The sequence below is a fragment of the Pelodiscus sinensis genome, chromosome Z, assembly GCF_052426305.1.
Source record: "Pelodiscus sinensis isolate ZL-2025 chromosome Z, ASM5242630v1, whole genome shotgun sequence".
In the NCBI taxonomy this organism is placed as follows: Eukaryota; Metazoa; Chordata; order Testudines; family Trionychidae; genus Pelodiscus; species Pelodiscus sinensis.
The window spans coordinates 15037585-15058060 of NC_143085.1; the positions used below are offsets into that span (position 1 = coordinate 15037585).

The following is a 20476-nucleotide window of genomic DNA, read 5'->3' on the forward strand; positions in this document are numbered from 1 at the left end:
TCCCTGGTCCCAGGGTGGCATGCGCGGCTGCCCTGCGGGACCCAGAGCCAGGGTAATGATTGCTGTCCAGTGGGATAAGCAGATCAGCAGGCCAGCAGGAGGTGAGGGGCCAGATGGGAGAAGCCAGACGGTCAGCAGCAGGGGGTACCAGAAACGACCTCCCCTGGCAAAATCCCTCATCAAGGAGGCCCAGCTAACATTCCAAAATAATGAAGAGCATTCTATACCATGCTGAAATATTATTTCAAACTAATGGTGAGCTGGAGGACTTCTTATTCTGACTCCTGGTAACCCTCATTTTAGGAGGAGTAAGGGAAGTTGAAGGAAGACTGCGCCAAAAGCTGTGTTAAGTTATTTTGACTTATACTACTCAACTGACATAGGTCAAGTTGGGTACCTTATTCCAACTTTCGCCCTGCTTTGTACATGCACTCTTAAAGACTAACAAAAATATATAGGTAGTATCATGATCTGAATAAGTGGGTTTTTCCCAGGAAAGCTCATGATACTAATTATACATTTTTGTTAATCTCTAAGGTGCCACAGAACTACTTTAAAGTTACAGACTAACACGGATACCTCTCTGAGACAAACAGAATTTGGCTTGCCCTGAACCTTAATAGAATTTAAGTTATATCCACCACAGACTAAAAAAAATACACAGTAAATGATTTGCAATCATATGTGTTTCTTAAATTGACTTTTTTTATTTGTTTAATGTTTAGTGAGGTGGTAAAGTTTGTGGATGAAACTAAACTGTTTAGGATAGTCAAAACAGAAGCAGACTGTGAGGGACTCCAAAAAGATCTCAATAAAATGAGTGATTGGGCAACAAAATGGCAAATGAAATTTAATGTGGATAAGTGTAAAGTAATGGACACTGAGAAAAATAACTCCAACTATATGTACAGTATGATGGGGGCTAATTTGGCTATGGCAAATCAGGAAAGAGATCTTGGAGTTATCGTGGATAGTTCTCTGACAACTTCCACACAGTGTGCAGCGGCGGTCAAAAAGGCAAATAGGATGCTAGGTATTATTAAGAAAGGGATTGAAAATAAGACACGGAATATCTTACTTTTCCTGTATAAAACTATGGTATGTCCACATCTTGAATACTGTGTACAGATGTGGTCTCTTCACCTCAAAAAAGATATTTTGGCCTTGGAAAGGGTTTAGAAACGGGCAACTAAAATGATTAGGGGTTTGGAATGGGTCCCATATGAAGAGAGGTTAAAACAACTGGGACTTTTCAGTTTAGAAAAGAGGAGACTGAGGGGGGATATGATAAGAGGTATATAAAATCATGAGTGGTGTGGAGAGGGTGAATAAAGAAAAGTTATTTATTAGTTCCCATAATAGAAGAACTAGAGGACACCAAATGAAGTTAATGGGTAGCAGGTTTAAAACTAATAAAAGAAAGTTCTTCTTTACACAGCATGTAGTCAACCTGTGGAACTCCTTGCCAGAGGAGGCTGTGAAGGCTAGGACTATAACAGAGTTTAAAGAGAAGCTAGATAATTTCATGGAGGTTAGGTCCATAAAAGGCTATTAGCCAGGGGATAGAAATGGTGTCCCTGGCCTCTGTTTGTCAGAGGCTGGAGAAGAATGGCAGGAGACAAATCGCTTGATCATTGTCTTCGGTTCACCCTCTTTGGGGCACCTGGTGCTGGCCACTGTTGGCAGACAGGCTACTGGGCTAGATGGACCTTTGGTATGACCCAGTATGGCCGTTCCATGTTCTTATGTTAATGTTTAAGTTGAGGCATAGTGAAATTCAAAGTTGTCAACATCCTATGTGAGAGTTTCTATTACATTTTGGGTGAATTTCCCTTAATTTTGCTTCCAACTCTTAAAATATAATATCCAATAAGCCTCCATTCAAATATTTATGTTCAGTGTTGTGGTGTGAACAGGTAATCAATTGTATGCCTAAATTGAACAAATGTAGGCTCCAGTTCTGCAAGATACTCTATATGGGCAGACACCTGTGCCTTGTAGGGAGCCTTGCTGAAGTAAATTGGACTCTTTATGGCCACCAAAAATTTGTATGGGTCATCTTGCAGGATCAGGACCATAGGAAACTGTGCAATACTATTTGAATATTTTTCATACTACTTAGCTCTTGGATGCTGAATTAAATAACAAATGAAGAACAAGAACTAATGGCCTAGGCCCACTGTGAGTTGTACATTTAACTGTACCATTAGATTTTCTTCCCAGCTCTCCAAAGTGAAGAGGAGAACATGACTAAAGAATAACAGAATCATGCATGAAAACTATATTCAATTAACATCAAGAATGCTGAAAGAAAATGAAGTTAAGGAAAAATATACCATATTTCTACCATAAGTACTGAGAAAAGGTAATATAAAGTAGCTTAGTAAAGTGAAATCCTGTTGTGTTTAGATATATATGTTTAGAAATAAATGTATAGCATCTCAGATGAATACCGTGGCACTCATGGATATGTTAAAAATCAGACTAATATATCTCACTGAGGAAATCTAGTGCATTTCTATAGGAATCATAAATGCATTAACTTTTAGTTAGTTCAATAAAGCAAAACTCTGATGTAGAAAAAATACAGTGGCAGAGCTTAGCAGTGCCACCTGAACACTTTAGTTTGATTCCTTTTATTTCTATTACCTTAGCACCTAGGACTTCTAGCCGTAGGCCATAATACCACTGTGCTAAGTATATAAAACAGAACTAAAAGATCCTCCCTGCCCCAAAGAGCTCACAATCTACAAAAGAAGGGACAGCAGAAGAAGACAAACATGTAGATGGGGTTTACAAGGAAACAGTGAGACAACATTGGTCAATATGAGAAAGTGTCTCTGCATCCAGCAGCTTAATGATTTAGGCATACGAATGACTCCTAGACTATACAATAAGCAAATGCGAATACTTACTGGATAGTAGTCGACTAGTTGCTTCCCCTCTCCTTGCTGCCTCTATCAAAAACAGGCAGCAAGGGGGGAGAAGAGGTGGAGGGGTGCTTCAAAGCAGCAGCACTGCATGGAGCCTGGGGCCAGACCGCGGGCTCACATGGTGCTGCAGCTTTGAAAGGATACGTGCAGCCCGGGGCCAGTTGGGAACTCTCATGCTGACCCCAGGCTCCAGGCAGTGTTTCAAAGTGGCAGCACCTTAAGGAGCCCGGGGTTAACTGGAGAATCAGAGTTCCCAGCTAACCCCATGCTTTCTGTGGTGCTGTCGCTTTGAAACACCACAGGAAGCATAGGGCTAGTGGGAGACTGCTTGAGTCCTCTGCTGGCCCTGTGTTCCCCGTAGCACTTTTGCCTTTGAAGTGAAGCAGCAACCCTTGGGCTATTGCAGTGGTCCCCAACGTTTTGGGGCTGCAGAGCGCATGGGGGCGGGGCCACTCACGCACCATGCATAAGAGGGCAGGGCCGCTCACGGGCCTGGGGGCGGGGCCAAGCATGCGCCGCACGCCCAGGGCCAACATCGGCATGTGCTGCGACACCGGGCAGGGCCGCCCAGGTGCCGCGCGCCCAGGGCAAGGGCCAGCACCGGCATGTGCTGTGACCCTGGGCAGGGGTAGCCCAGGCACCGCATGCACAGGGCCGGCACCGGCATGCGCCGCGACCCCAGGGCAGGGGCCACCCATGCGCCCGGGGCTGGCACCTGCCACACGCCCGGGGGCGGGGCCAGCCAGATTGCTCCGCGGGCGCACATAAATGGCCCAGCGGGCGCCATGGCACCCGCGGGCACTGTGTCGGGGTCCACTGGGCTATTGCTACACTTCAAAGGTGGAAGCGCCCTTATCGACTAATCAAATAGTTGATGCAATTTGCATCGACTATTTGATTAGTAAATTAAATCTAAATTTTACATCCCTATAATGATTGTCAAGTTTTTTGTAGGTACAAGTGGGTCCTCCCTGGTCCAGCAACCTCGGAACCTGAGTGGTCCAAACCATAGCGTTTGTTGGACCATGGGAGGTCATGGCTCCCCACCTAGCTATTGGTTCTATCCCCTGCCATTGGCCCCTCTGCACTCAGCTCCAGCCAGGGCCATGATCCTCACCACGCCAGCCCCACTGGTGCTGGGGCTGCATTCCCCACATATTCAGATGATAGTTGAATATGTGAAACGGGTCTCAAACTCAATTTATCTTAGAGCCAGTAACCAGTCCTCAAATTCTCATAATGGGCCAGCAGGCACGCCCTTCTGGCAGGGCTCTGGGGGAGTGGGTGGGGTCTCTGAACAGTCTCTAACCCCACCTACCACTCTGGGTGATTAAAACCCCCTCATATGGCCACCAGTGCCACCACCACTAGGCAGTGAGGCAAGAGCCTGTTCCAGCTACTAGCTCCATGTCATTACTTGCAAATCTCTGTGATACATGAGAGATGTGTGCAGAGACATTCCATCCATAGGACAGTTTGGCATGGCAGCTGCTTCAAACATCCTATAGATGGGGTGGTCCCCCATACTCAGCCTGCGGGCTGGGGCTGGCGGCAGGGGTCAAGCCCTTGGCACTAACCACAGTGGCAGGAGTTGTGGGGAAGTGGCGCTATAAAGCCGCAGGCTCTGCCATCATTTGCTAAGCAAGCACAAGGTCTACTTTCTGCTGCCACAGGCTGGCTTAGGAGATAGTAGCAGAGCAGAGGCTGATGTGTCCCCTCTGCTTCCCTGAAGCTCCCACCACTGCAGAGATTGCAGGAGGGCCTGACCCTTGCAACTACCACGTGCTAGGCCCCTCAGTAATACCTGAGGCCACAACCTTGAGGGACGGGACTTGAGCAAATAATTGTGATGAGGGGAGAAAAGACAATAGAGGGAAGGGAAGAGGCGGGGTAAGGACAGAACAGGGACTGGACTCAAAGGGGTAGGGAAGGTATGGACAACATCCCAAGGCCACAAGGACTCACATGCCAGCAGTTGTATTCAGGTCAGATTGTAGAACTGCAAGCCATACATTTTCAGACCCCAGATGTAAAGGGAACAGAAGGAGATTCAGGACAGAACTCTGTAGAACCTTTGGTAGGTTGAGGGGGAGGGGGGGGGGAGTTTTCACCTAAGCACATGCTGAAGGATTAATTATAGGAAAGATGAGGAGATTCCTGGTCTCTTGCTTCCCCAGCAACTGCTGTAGAAGGGGCTTTCTGATGGCAAAGAGGGGAATGGTAAAAATAGTCACCTCAGGTTTCTGAAGTATACAGAAGAAACAATTATGCCTCTATCCTGCATACATTGGCATATGAGTAGTCCCATTAAATTCACTGGGATTACTCACATATCTCAATGTTTAGAGAATCAGTGCTTTAAGATTAAATGTAGGATGTAAAAGCTACATTTGTAAATACTAAAATCTACCATAATTTTTAAAAGGAAATCAAGGCAAGTATCTCAAATAATACTTTCACTTTCTTATCAGTGTGACCTTTCATTTAGAGGATATGTTTGCTCAGTCTGTTTCAAGATCAAAATAAATATTTTCAGCATACACTGATGAGAAGTTCTCTTTATATTAAGGCTATACTGTTACCTACTTGCTCTGTATTCTTGGAGAACCAGAGCACAGTACTCATGGAAGACACGCACATGCACCGCACATGCACACTCTGCTTAAAGCAAAGCCAAAGTAATGAAAAGGCAGAGGAAAACATCTAAATCCCTCCAGACAAGGGGGTTAAGGAAACACCCCTAGCCTCAAATGAAGAACAACATGTACAATGCTAGAACCACACTCAACTGAAGGCGGAGGATACAGAAAATAGGAAAGCACTTCCTGGTTGACAATCTCTGCTCCAGATGCTAATAAGCCCATGCTTGCTCACATCCAGAGAAGTAGTTTCAGGCCAATTTTAGTAATAAATCATCTACTGGTATCCAAAATACCGAAACAGCATGTTTGGGCACCACTGATCCTGACATGATGGGCTTATCACCAACAAAGATTGAGCTGGCAAGGCTCTCTCTTGAGCTAGAGCAGCCTGTGGCAAAATGGCCTTTCTTGTCTCTGCTCTAGAGACTGCAGAGCGGAGACCGTATGAGCACTTTGTCAAAAAAAATGTTTAGTCTCATCTCCCTGTCTTTACATGCCGTAACGGTCAGCCTGGCACAGTGCATTTTTTAGGTATATGGGCCTCACCGAGACACTTAATACACTCTGCATGACCATCCAAAGCTGGCATGGCGTCACGGTATGTGGAACATTTCTTAAAGCCAGGGGAGCCCAGCATGTCTAGTTACAAGACGTACTAGCCAATGAAGTCTTCTTGTTCCTTTTTTTTTTTAATAATAAAATGAACTACAAATGAACTATAACAACTAGAACTATAATAACTGTAACTAACTACAAAAATAAACAACTAAGTATTATATTCCTGACAGGATTTCTCTGAGGAGAGGAGGCTGGCTCCATCTGCAACTGCAGGCAGCAAAGAAGGAACTGGTGGAAGCCAGACCACACAAGAGATCAAAAGAGTGAGAATGGAAAAAAGTGCGTGTCCAGCTGACTACCGCTCAAGAAAACTACAATTTGAGGTGCCGGGACAACCCAACACCTACAATGGAGCACCACGGGGACACCATTCGAAGAAGGACTCCAACTTACAAATTAAAGTACAAACCCGTATCAAGTGCTATAACAGAAACATAGATGGAATTGCTAAAACCAGTAACTACTATCAGGGGCAGATGACTGTTTTGCGGGGCCCTTGGCAGCATAACTGCGCAGGGCCCCCCCCTTTGCCACGGCGCATGCACTGTGACGCCATGCGCGGTGGTGCCATGGCGCATGCGCGGGGCTTTTTTAAGCGCGGGGTCCGGGGCGGCCGCCCCGTTCGCCCTGCCCTATATCTGCCCCTGACTACTATGTACTTAAATGTTTTTAAGCATTTGCTGTTAAAATAAAAATAGTGCCATGACATGCATTGCACAATGATCATAAAGATAAGCGATGAAGTGTGCAGAGTAATATCTCTTCCTATATAAAAAAAAATTCCTGACGGATGACAGAATGACATCATCACATCATCAGTGTCCACATGCTGCTTGCTGTGACTAGCCTCAGTGCCATCCCCTCCAGGCATGGGCTGCTCCAGCTCAGCTCTCATGTCACACCACCAGGGAGGAGCTGCTGGGGCCGGGTCCCCTCTGTCATCCAAGTCCCCAATGTGTGCCCACTTATTCACTGGTATGTGTAACTTTGGCATGACCCAGAGGGCTGTCTTCTGGCAACATGATGCAGTCCCAATCTGTTCAGTCTCTCTTCACATACCCGTTCTGGGTCTCTAATCATTTTAACTTCCTAGCTTGCAAATCTTTCCATGTCTGCTACATCTTTTTGGAGGTATGGTGACCAAAAATGAACACAGTCAGCCCTGCAGGTGAGGGCAAACTCTATACTTACAGAATGGCATGAAAATTAAGGGTCTCGATTAACTTTAGTCAACGCAAATGATTAATGCAAAACAAATAAGCTACATTTTAGAAAGCACTGGTAGATGGTGCCATCCCCGTCACTGACTGCCCTGCCAAGACCACCCTCCCCCACCCCACTCACTCAACCCCCACTGCCAAGACCCTGCATCTCCAGCCCTCTCACTCCTACCCCCCAAACTGACACCCCACATCCGCAACCCCTTCATCACTTCTGCTGAGACCCCACATCCCAGCCCGCTCCTGCCCCCTCCCCCTGGCCAGACATCTACTCCTAGCCTGCTCCTGCTCCCTTCACCCCGGCCAGACATCTACCACAGACAGAGGAGGTTTGGCAAGAGTAGCAAGCAAGGGGCACACCCCCCAGTAAGAGTAATAGAAATTACATTTGTAATGGAGCAAAACTACCATTAAAATGGGTTACAAGTATGGAAGTACAATTTAGGGAATTGCAGCAAAAGATAAGACAAATTTGTGAACTGTTATGGAACTTCATGTACAAACTCATGTGAGACTTTTAAATCCTAAAAATGAGTTACACGCTCTCTCTCATGCTATGTGGGATATTTTCAGCATTCTGTCTTCTATGCAAGGAGAGACAATGCATTAGGGAAGCTATACCTTTAAGAGCAAAGTCAGGAAGCTGTCCTGCGCTCCCAAGCTAGTACTTTCACCTTGACAGTGGAATCAAAGCCCCTCTCTGACTCCCACCCCTGCCTTTGCACACTTGGCAGGTGGCTCACCCCTCTGGGTAAGTGTTTCCCCCTTTGCCCCTCTCTGTGTGGAGGCACAACCTCCACACAAAGGCTGGCAGTGTCTCCCAGCTCCAATTACCTCTCACCTGATTTTTCCCTTCCACCCCCTGTTCTGCCTCACCCTAAAGTTAATTGACCCCCACCCCAGGCAATGTTCCCTCAGTCTAAGCCATATAGCAGCACAGCTTCATAGGTGATTAATCAGACCCACCCAGTCAGAGACTCAAGGCTCCATGCATGGAGCTGACTGGGCGGAGCTAATTAATCACCTGTGACACTGTGCTGCCCCACAGCTTAGAACAGGGGTCTCCAAACTACGGCCCACGGGCCAGATGCGGCCCGCGAGGCCCTCTCATCCGGCCCGTGGAGACTTTTTTGTCTGGCCCCGCCTTCTTCCGCGTGCCGGCGAGATTATCCCTGAGGCGCTTGAGTCTGAGCATTGGTGTCAGCAGGAGAAACGGATTCGCAGGCGGCTGCGTGAGGCCCCAGCGCGCGCACGGGACAGCAGGTAGCCCAGGTCAGGGACGGCTCTGCGTGCCGCTTGGCCGGGCGGGCGAAAAAGGGGGGTCTCGAAGGCGGGCTCCGGATCAGACCCGGCGGCAGAGGATCGCGGGAGGCTGGACGGAGGGGAGGAAACCCGACGGTGGTTTCTCAGGGGCTAGGAGCGAGGGGCTACTTCTCCGGGGGCGGGGCTGAGGAGCTGGTGCCCATTGCAGGAGGCGGTCTGGTTGCTGTGGCACAGTGATAACGTGTCTGCTTTCAAACCAGCTTTTCCCATTAAAATGCATGCCCCTTGTTCCATGAGGCTATGTTACAAATTGTCACCTCATTCCCTGCATGATAGGAGAGCGATCACATCTCTTCAAGTGTGAGTGTCTTAGGCTGAACATATTGAACCACCCCCAATTTCAAACAGTGATTTCTAAAGCCAGAAATGTCTGCTATTTTGGCATCCAGGAAACAATTTCACCATTCACACTAATACAGGTGTTCATGTGTAGTGTATCAATGTGTTATTAAATAATAACTTAATAAAATAATATTAAATAAATAATTAAAAACAACATCCATTTTTTGATTGGTTTTTATTTGGACCTCAAGTGTGTAGTCGGCCCCTGAACTGCTGTTTGATAGTTAATGCGGCCCTCGGGCAGAAAAGTTTGGAGACCCCTGGCTTAGAAGGAACACTGCCCCCACACCAGTTAATTTCTGCCCGTCCCCTCATACTCTGCCTATCCCCTTCCATCCCGCTGTGATTTGCCTCCGGAATCCCTTCTTAATGCTTGCAAAGACCCATGAGCAGCATCTGAATCCATGTACAGGCAGAGTAAGGCCAACAGCAATTGCAGCTCTTACTGAGCATGCTCAGTTCCAGTGTGCATGCTCAATACACTGTAGGTATGGAATTCTGAGATGCATCTGCTTCTGACTCTATGCCAGCCCCTGAGGCTCTGCATTCCTCCAAACAATGGTAAGCCCACACTGGCCCTCCAGCCGCCCCACTGTGGGGCTGGAGCACACAACTACTACTGGCCTAGATCCTTCCTAAGCTCCAGTGTGTGAAGAGAATGTGGAAAGTGTCTTTCTCTTTCTCAGTCAGAGGCCTTCTCAGTGAGGGCTTGGTTTTTCTTTTTTGCTTCTCAGCAGCCCCCAACCCAAAAAAGATTCCCCACCCCTGCTCAAAGGAACACCTCCCATAGCCAGGAATGGTCAGTTTTTATTGTCTAGCCTAAACAAAACAACTTCAGAATACTCCCTTGAACCATCCATTTACCCATAAACAAACTTGGTATCCCCCTTGAGACATTGTTGTGTCCCTACAAAAAACCCTACCCAAGTAAAGCGTTCTGATACCTAAATCTAAATTCTGCATCAGTTCCATTAGGACTTCATCTTCTCCATATTGACTAGGCTGGAGACTCTACTCTGCCTATCTTCAACACATGGGACCCTCAACTATCATCACCACCTAGAGAACCCCAATCAGTTCAAGCTTCATGGAAGGGTGAGATTTCTTTCGCTCTCTCTCCTCCAACCTCTCCATCCATCTCTCTAGTTATAGCCTCTTGGTCTTGTCTCATGTGGTCAGTTATAGCTTGTTAGCCCTAATGTTTGTAATCATGTTTAAGGTAGATTTAATGTTGCAACCCCTTTTTTTTTTTTACTCCCCTTGTATGGTTACTGCCTAGAAATAAATAACTTCCGTTGTTCATTTTTCTCTCTTTTCCTCTTTCGCCCTCCCTCCCCCAGGTGTTGTTTTGGCTCTCCCATTCACTCTGCAGAAACACTCCTTGTACCTAAGCTAAAGATCCCGGTATTGCCCAAAAGCCCTGTGGGCTTTTCTAGCAGAACAGTTGTGACATAAAAGTGGGAATAAGGGGATGTTGAACCTGGGGATGTAGGAGGGTGGCACTTTCAAGTGCTGTTTATCCCAGTCCATTGAGGGCAAGGGAACATGAGGGTCACAGCTTGGCATTGCTTTGCAACCCAGCCTACTGAGTCCAGGGACATAAGAGGTCAGCTTGTGAGTGCTGAATAACCAGTCCTCTCAGACATTCTCTGGTAGCAGGGATGAGTATGTGTATGTTCGTCTGATTCTAGAATGGGAAGAACCTAATCCTGGGGAACATAGATTCTGCACAAGAGCTCCATTGGGAGGGAATTGGCAAAAGAGAGAAATAGAGCTTCATATGAGAAATAGGGATGCTAAAATGTGTTTATTTTGGTAAACGTGTAACCTCTGCATTTTTCAGCAGTTACACTTTTACACACAGAGGAAAGTGGTTCCATAGAAGCCTTTAAAACGGCTCCCTGCGAGCACCAGCTCTCACCTCCCTCCACATACTGCTGCCTCTGGCATGTAACTGTGCACGTTAACCAATGAGCACAGGCTCATTAGTTAACCATTTGAACATTGCACAATCACATCCCTAATAAGAATACAAGTAACACAAGTGGCACACAGATAGAATTATCACACACACACACAGCAAGCAAGCAGCAGGCAAATCTGCTAACAACACTAGGGAGGTAAAAGAGTACTCGTATTCCTCCCCTGCCCCTTGCTGCCTAAGATGGGCAGAGAAGCAGAAGCTGGTGCAGAGGGGAGCTGGCTTAAAAGCCGGTGTGTCCCCACAGCACTGTCTCCTTGGTGCCGCCTGCCCCCGTCACGTGCTGCTGCTATCAGCTGGGGCTGGCCACAAACATAGGCTGCTCCACAACAGCCCCCGTCTATGGGGGGTCCCAGCTCCTTGCTGGAACACTCCATGAACAGAGGTGGCTGGACCCAGCTGAACAAGCCTAGCTCAGTCCTGACTCGCACGCAGGTCCAGAAGCTACCCCAACTGCAGGTCTGTAGTTTAAATATAATAGGAGCCATGCTGCCTGCGCACCCGGTTCTTACTACATGTAAACTGCAGAGCCACAGTAGGGGTAGCTTCTTCTGAGTGTCTTCCCTTATCAACTAATTGTGTAGTTGATACAAACTGTATCAACTATATCAGGGGTTGGCAACTCTCGGCATGCATGCCACAAGTGGCACACGAGCCAATTTCCCATGGCACACAGGGTAGAAGCTCAGCCCCGTACTTCTACCCTGTGCAACCAGGAGCTCCTGCTGCGGCTCCAGCCTCAGTTGCACAGCTGTAGCTGGGAGATGTGTGCATGTGCACATCCCTGCAGCTGCCCCTGCCCCAGCTGAGCATGTAGCTCCTGGGAACTAAGGGGTTAACCCCCCTTACCTCCCAGCTATGGGCTCTGCCTCCTGCTCTGAGAGTAGGTGGAACTAGATCTGCTCCATAGAGCCAGGGCTGAGCAGTTGGCACATGTGGCACGCTGTGCTGCTCCCCACGGGGCTGTGTACCAGGTCGGGGAGCTCCTTCCCCAGCTTCCCTCTGCCCAAAGCCAGCCCTGGGCAGCCCCGGGCTCTGCCTGCCCCAGAGCCACAGCTTGCAGGCAAAGGGCTGGTCCAGGCAGGGAAGAGATCCTGTTTCCCCCCACAGCGCTGCTGCCCTCCCAGTGTGTGTGCTGGGGGCACAGTGATGTGGGCGCAGGACGATGTGGGGGTAGGGATTGCACTGAGGGGCATGTGGCGATGCAGGGGATCAGGCTGCAGGGATATCATGGGGCTGAGGGGAGCAAGGCTGAAGCAGCTCTGTCCTGCTTATTGAACCCATTTTTGTTCCCACCCCCAGAGGTCCACAAAAGCCACTAAATCCGGAACCCCAGAAAAGTAAATCTGCCCTGAACTTCAGTCTTCTCTGACCTTTCCCCTCACCCCGTGGAGCCAGAGGACTGAGGTGTCTCGGCTGGGGGCCACTTTAGTGAGGGTTAGAGGGTTTTGGAGGAGTTTTTTTGCTTCTCAGTTGTGTTGTCCCCATCTCATTTTTCTGTGGGTCAGTGACCTCCAACCAAGAAAAGGTTCCCCACCCCTGACAAAGAAAACATTGAAGTCTTTTGTCTTGGACATAATATTTTACTTTATTTAACATGAAGTTCGATATAAACATATGCTTCAGAGGGGTAGATGAGTTAGTCTGTAACTGGGAAAAATTAAAAAACAATCAATAGTCTTACAGCACCTTAAGGACTAACAAAACATGAAGAAGTGGGTTGTACCCACAAAAGCTCATGATAACATCTACATGTTTTGTTAGTCTTTAAGGTGGTGCTAGACTATTTGCTTTTTTTTTATAAATGTGAGAGTTAAAATGCTTAATGTTTAATTATTTAAATTAAACCATTGTCCCCAGCTGCAGCACTAGCAACATGGTTCAGGTATAAATATGTAATTAACAGTGATTTTCCATTAGCAACTGGTAGTCCATGGAAAGGTTTGCATTGACCCAAGTGGTCCACAGGGCACGCGATAGAGTAAGCCCCTCCCGGGAGAGCGGCACAGCCCAGGGCAGGAGGGTTAAATCTTGGCATGCCACTTCGGAAAGATTGCTGGCCCTTGGACTAAACGATTACCATATTACCTGCCTCTTAACATCCTTAAATAACACTCATGCGAACATTTACACAGATGCTTAATTTATTACCATTTCCATTACTTCAGTGGACCACTCTTAAATAATGGCCATACTGAATCAGAGTAATGGTCCACCATGCCCAATATCCTGTCTTTCAGAACCAGATGCTTCAGAGGGAATGAACAGAATGGGGCAATTATCAAGTAATCCATCTCTTGTTCTCCATTCCCAGCTTCTAGCAGTCATAGGTTTATAGATTTCAGAGCACAGGGCTGCATCCCTGACCATCTTGGCTAATAGCCATTCATAGATCTATCCCCCATGAACATATCTATTTTAAACTCAATTTGGCCCTCACAACTTCCTTCAGCACTGAGTTACACAGGGTGACTTCATTTTGTTAGCTTCAAACTTATTGACTATAAATTTCAAATTAACACTTAATTCACATGTGTAATGTGAAGAAATAAATAATAAGGATGTAAAAACCTGGTTTATCAGTTAACCTTAAATGATTAAGTGAGATCGTATTAACCAGTTATCCATTCACATCCCTAATAAATATTTCCTCCACTACTTATGTTTTTATATGCCTTTATCATATTCCCCTTTAGTCATCTCCTTTCCAAGCTGAACAGTCCCTATCTTAATTTCTCCTTAATTTCATACTGCTACTCATTTTTGTTGTCCTTTGCAATACAGGCAGTCCCCGACTTACGCGGATCCGACTTATGTCGGATCCGCACTTGCGAACGGGGCTTTCTCGCCCCGGAGGTCGAGGTAGCGGATTGCTACCTGCGAGCTCCGGGGCGAGAAAGCCCCGTTCGTAAGCTGCTCAGGTGCCCCTGGTCTGCTGGAGACCGTCTCCAGCAGACCAGGGGCACCGGGCGGGTTCCCGCGCTTCTGAGGCTTTGCCAGAGCAAAGCCTCAGAAGTGCGGGAACCGCCGCTGCTGCCGCTTGAGTCCCGGTGCCTGTGGTCTGCTGGGGACGGTCCCCAGGGACTGGACAGGCAACGGGACTGAAGCCGCAGCTGCGGGGGGGGGGAGGGGGAAGGGTGTCTCGCGCCTCTGAGACTTTGCCAGAGCAAAGCCTCAGAGGTGCAGCACCCCGCTGCCGCTGCTGCTCTGCTCCCCGTGTCCCTGGTCTGCTGGGGGGGGGGCGCGGATAGTGTGCTCCCCCCCCAGCAGACCAGGCTTTTGTTTTGGACCCTGGAGCAGAGCAGCTGGGGCGCTGCGGATTGGTCCTGCAGGACCTGCTCTGGGCACTACTGGACCAACCCGGCAGCACCCCAGCTGCTCTGCCCCAGGTCCTGATTCAGCCGCTGCTGGTCAGTTTCAGCAGTGGCTGAATCAGGACGCCTGGGGCAGAGCAGCTGGGGTGCTGCTGGGTTGGTTCAGTAGCGCCGAGGAGCGGTGCTACTGGAGCAACCCAGCAGCACCCCAGCTGCTCTGCCCCAGGCATCCCCAAGTCAGCCGCTGCTGAAACTGACCAGCGCTGACTACAGGAAGCCCGAGGCAGAGTTGCTCTGCCCCAGGCTTCCTGGAATCAGCACTCATCAGTTTCAGCAGCAGCTGACTTGGGGAAGCTTGGGGTTCTTAAGTTGAATCTGTATGTAAGTCAGAACTGGCGGTCAGTTTCAGCAGCGGCTGAATCTGGAGGCCAGTTCCGACTTACATACAGATTCAACTTAAGAACAAACCTACAGTCCCTATCTTGTACGTAACCCGGGGACTGCCTGTACTTCTTCCAGGTTGGTTACTAGTACAGCATGCACTATTCAAACTGTGGACATACAATGGATTTATTTATGTTCTTAACTTCTGAGGATAGGACCAAAAAATGGGCTTAAATTGAAGCAAGGGAGATTTAGGTTGAACATTAGGAAAAACTTCCTATCAGGGTGGTTAAGCACTGAAATAAACTGCCTAAGAAGGTTGTGGAATCTCCATCATTGGACATTTTTAAGAGCAGAATAAACAAACACCTGTCAGGCATGGTATACTACTCAGTCTTGTCTTGAGAGTGTAGGGGACTGGACTTCATGACCTCTCAAGGTCCCTTACAGTCCTATGATTCTATATAGTGGCACTTATGATATCTTCTGATTAACTATTTATTCCTTTCTTAATGATTCCTAACGTTCACATTGCACACTGAATAAATGTTTTCAGAGAGCTATCCATGACGACTCCAATATTGCTTTACTAAGTAGTGGTAACTAGTTTAGATCCCATTATTGTGTACGTATAATTAGGATGATGTTTTCTAATGTGCCTTATTTTGCATTTGTCAACAGTGGACTTCATTTTCTATTCTGTTGTACAGCAACCCAATTTTGTGAGATCCATTTGTAATTCTTTGCAGCCTGCTTTTGACTTATCTTGAGTAATTCTGTATCTGATATCATCCGAAAACTACACCACTTCACTAGTGTTGAACTGCCTTGGTCCTCATAGATTTTTGTGGGACTCAACAGCTTACCTCTCTCTATTGTGAAAACTGACCATTTATTCTAACGCTTAGGCTGAAAAAATGAGGAAAAACGGCTCTTGCGCAAGAGGGGGCTTTTGTGCAAAAAGGAGCTGTGCGCAAAAGCCTCTTGTGCAAAAACGATTGCTAATTAATTATGCAAATGAAGCTCGGCGATATTCTACTCCGTGATTCATTTGCATAAGCTTTTGCGGAAGAGGGCTGCTGTATACACATAGCCTTAGTGTCCAGTCTTTTAACAAGTTACTGAGAGGACTTCCACTCTTATCCCATGACTGCCACTTTTGCTTAACAGCCTTCATAAGGCTCCTAACCAAAAGCTTTCTGGCAGTCAAATACACTATGGACACTAGAACACCCTTTTTCATATCTTTCTTGTCCTGCACAAAGAATTCTAATACATTAGTGACTCATGATTTACCTTTATAAAAATTGTGTTGACTCTTCCCCAAAGTATTTTGTTAATCTACATGTCCAATAATTTTCACCTTTACTATGGTTTCAACCAAATTGCCTGGTACAGAAGTTAGGCTTATTGGCCTGTAATTACCAGGGTCACCTCTGGAGCCATTTTTAAAAATCAGCATTACATTAGCTATTTGCCAGTCATCTGGTTCAGAGGCTAATTTAAGCAGTAGGTTACATATGACAATTATTAATTCTGAAATTTCATATCTGAATTCCATGGCTCACTGGTTAAGCCTCATGGTTTCACATAGCCCTTGACCCCTGCACTGAAAATTTCAGTGGCTACACATTTACACAAATAAATGCCTTTTAACATCCCCAGTGAGTACTATCTGGTCTTGGTGACTTAGTACCAGTGTCCGTTGTAAGCTGTGCACTTGTGCTGCTGCTCAGGAGAAATTTCAAAGCCAACCAGCTGATTAGCAGAGTGCCCACAGCAAAATTTTGTATTTCTAGTGGAGGGGCACATCTGCACATGCCTTCGCGCACACAAAAATGATTCCACACATGAGTGGAAAATATTTGCACATGGGTGGAAAAGATTAGAGGGGACATTGCTTACTACTGTTTAATTCAGGGCTGGGCAAAACATTACCTGCGGGCTATATATGGCTTGCCAAACCAATGGCTCCAGTCCACCTGTGCAGCGGAAGCCTCAGGGAAGCTCCCTGACTGACTCAACCCCACAAGCTGCTCAGAAACATCCCCTATCTAAATTTATTGCCCACACTTAGTTCAATTTGTTTCCAAATCTCTATTGATACCTCAATCTGGAACAGTTCCTCGGATGTGTCACCTAAAAAGAATGGCTCACCTGTGGGAACCTCCCTCCCCTCCCCTCTGCAGTGAAGACCAATTCAAAGAATTAATTTAGCTTCTCTATAATGGCCTAGTCTTCCTGGAGTGCTCCTTTAACACCTTGATCATCCAGTGGAACTACTGATTGTTTGGCAGCCTTCCTCCTTATGAAATGCTTTAAAATTAGATAGGACAAAACGCCAAGCTGACTTCTCCCACCACCTTTTGTATCTGATATAGAGGCAGTGGGTGGGGGGAGGGAAATGGGAACCTGTGTTCAAAGGGAGCCAGCCCTTGAGCCTCCCCTCTTCATGGGTAAACAAATGTTTGCACAAATAAATGCATTTTAACATCCCTAGTTGAAATCCCTATTATTGGAATTTCCGTTTTTATAGCCTCTCCCATCTCCTGGGGCACTTCACTGTCACTTGCACCATCCTAACAAGGTGGCCAGTAGTATATTGCCACTAGGGATGTGAAAGGTTATCCAGTTACCTGGTTAACCTGCAACTGAAGGGGTATGAAATAGGGATATAATAGTGTAGTCAACTAACCGATAAGCAAAAGCTGATAGATTAATGCTACAGACTACATGAATTTCCCTCTCTCTGCCAGTAAATTTTCAGCAGGCTGGTCAGCAGCCTGGCTCAGTCCTGGCTTGCAACAATGTGGGACCTGCCCTTGCTGTGGCTCTGCATTTAATGAGTATTAGGAGCCGAGCGGGCAGGCAGCCCAGTTCCATTCTGGCTTGTGCTGGGTCCAGGAACTCAGACCCCCCTAGACAGGGACTGCTGCCATCCGGTGCTGCTGCCTCTTTCTCAGAAGCAGCAGCACAAGGTGACAGTCGGCAAGGGGACCAGCTCCCATCTGGCACATCACGCTGCTTCCTCTGATAGAGTGGCTGCCAGCCCCAGCTCCAGCTCCAGGGACTACTGAATAGTCACTAACTGATAAAATTTCATGATGTTACTTGACTATTCAATTAACCAATATTTAAAATTCCTAGTCTGGAACAGCTCCTTGCCTGATGTTGGCAGGGGACTGCTCCAGCCCTGCAGGGGGCTCACTGTGGAGTAGGGGCTGTTCCAGCTGTGCTAGTGCAGCTTCCAGCCTGGGATCCCGTTTTAGTGAGTTAACCTAATGTTCAGCTGTTTAACTGTTTAACCTGTATTTTTGCATCCCTAATTCCTACTGCTATATTTATAATATTCAAGCAGAGAAATCCACCCATGTTAAGCATGTATGTAAGTGCTTGCAGAAGCGAAATCAAAATTAATCAGAAAACGTACAATCTAACTATAGTTTTATGCTAAAAAATAAAAAGAATTCTGTGTAGCTCAAAACCTTGTTTCTCTCACCAATAGAAAAAAACCTAAACAACAAATAGTTTAGTTGCAGCTTAAAGACTAATAAAACATGTAAGTTTGCCCAATAAAAGATACTATCTCACCCTAACTGGCTTCGCTAATAAGCCATAAAATAAACTTTCAGATTGTCCAATCTGAACAATTATCAGTTCACTCTAGATTCTTGTCATGTGGAAGAAATGAATTCAAGTGTCTAAAAGTTTATAGTATGGTGTAAATTGCAGAAATGTATATGCAGAACAAATTATGAAAAAGTTTCTGTACATGTCTAGAGTTTGAACATGCAAAATTAACTATTTACATGAGCAATTCTATTCCATTCACAATTACATCAGTGACAATTTAGACACCAAATTGTTTATTTGCTACTCATTGTAGGATTTTTTAAAATAGTGACTCAATACTCTGCATTTAAAAAACATTAATAAGAAATTAAAATGTCCCTCTGCAAATATGTACATTAACATATATCTCACTAAGAACACTTCATTCTTGAAGATCTATATCAAAACTTGCATACCACTAGGATGTGTAATTACAGAAGTGACATAAAACAGTATAAAAGCAGTGACCTATTAATCTTAGTATGGCATCTGATGATGCTGGTCATGTGCATATGCATTCTGAAAAAAATATAATGTGTGGAATAATATATCAGGATAATATTCTACAGCTATGTATTATGGTGCTGAATTACAGGAAGTTTAATAGAAAAGTGCAGCAGCTGGAGACATCTGGAGACATGAACAAACAAAATAACAGATTAAAACAAATCTAATTTTGGTGGTTTCAGGTTAAAACCTATTTGTGCAGAACTTCTGTAAATTCCAGCACAAGGTCCAGAATGGAATAAATGGATGTCGAAATCTGCACATCTCTTGCATGATAATTCAAAATACACTTTGTTCAAGCTACTACTTTTTGCTTTCATAAACACTAATTTAGCTAATATATGTATTGAATAGTTAGTTATAAGCAGCTCTAACTTCTTACAAAACAGCTATCGAAGGCCACCATTTCACTATAAGAGCGAAAGCCAAGAAACCCACAATTAGGCATCTTTACATTCTTTTTATTACACCAAACACTTCCTAAAAGAAAACTGCAACTATGATTGTGAAACAAAATAGAGGTGTGTCCTAAGTGCATATGAGACATCATTTATCAAATGGTACTTATCACACACCATTCAGGCCTTTACAGGACAATTTACAGATCTCCTGGCAGACATGTTTGCAAAGAAGAGTTGCAAGTCACAGTATGTCTTTTAGAAACTATGTTTCTCTACCATAGTTTCATTTTATTTTCATTTCCCTTACTTTAGCAAACAACCTGCACGATATTTCTCTTAGCCTTCCAAACAAATAAAAATCTGCTTTTTTTTTTGGCTCATAGTAGATTTCCAGACTAGTTTGGAGTGCTCAAGAATGTAACCTTATCTTGTTATTTGGAAAATTATACCACATCTTTCCATATCTGCTACAGTGTTGCAGTTATTCAAATCAGATGTGTTCTGGGATTAGTTTACTCTCAGTAACAGCTACATTTCATCAGCCTTAAGAGAAAAAGCAAAATCACAAACCAGCTGGGCTAAGGTGCAAAAGGCTTGTAAACGTTTAACTTTATGTAACTAAATAGTTTCAAAGTCAAGAATGTTCCTCTTTTCAAATCTGCCCTGTGCATTCGTCCTTGCACGCATACACCCGTGCGATGAAGGTCCGGCTTGCCCTTAAAACACCAAGTTCCCATCACAACAGCTTTCCCCACCGCGTCTCAGGCTGCGATGAGTGACTCCCCCTCGGGCGGAAGACAGCGGGGCTGGAGTCGGGCAGCAGCGAGGGGCGTTGCTCTGGAACACCGAGGGGTGGACACTTTTACCAAGTTCCGTGCTTAGGCGCGCAGAGCCCTCCCGGACCCGGTGCCCACGGCGGCCCGTCCGCAGCGAGCCCCACCCCTGGGGACACACTCACCGGACGCCGGTACCTTGCAGCACCTCGGCTCCGCCCCGCCATGCACCTAGCCCTGGCCCCGGGGCTCTGCTGCCGCGCGTCGGCCGCGCCCCGCACTCACCATTGTGATTGACCCAGGTCGGCTTCAGGAGCTTCATTGTCCCCCGACCGGGGGACCCCGCCGGCCCGTGCCCCCGGGACCCCCGGGCGGGCTCCGGGCTGCTCCGAGAGGCGGCGGTTCGGCTCAGCGGCAGCCGGCAGC

General features: G+C 46.5%; 1 protein-coding gene across 2 annotated transcripts in view; it reads right to left on the minus strand.

The window, feature by feature from the left end:
- HIRA (histone cell cycle regulator) overlaps positions 1-20470 on the minus strand; it is a 108438-nt gene extending 87968 nt beyond the window's left edge. For both annotated transcript variants that reach the window (XM_075898289.2, XM_075898288.2), the window contains exon 1: positions 20336-20470. In XM_075898289.2, the coding sequence (XP_075754404.1) occupies positions 20336-20372 (37 nt within the window). In that variant the 5' untranslated portion in view covers positions 20373-20470. The remainder of the gene's footprint in view (positions 1-20335) is intronic.
- Between the last annotated feature and the right edge of the window lie 6 nt (positions 20471-20476).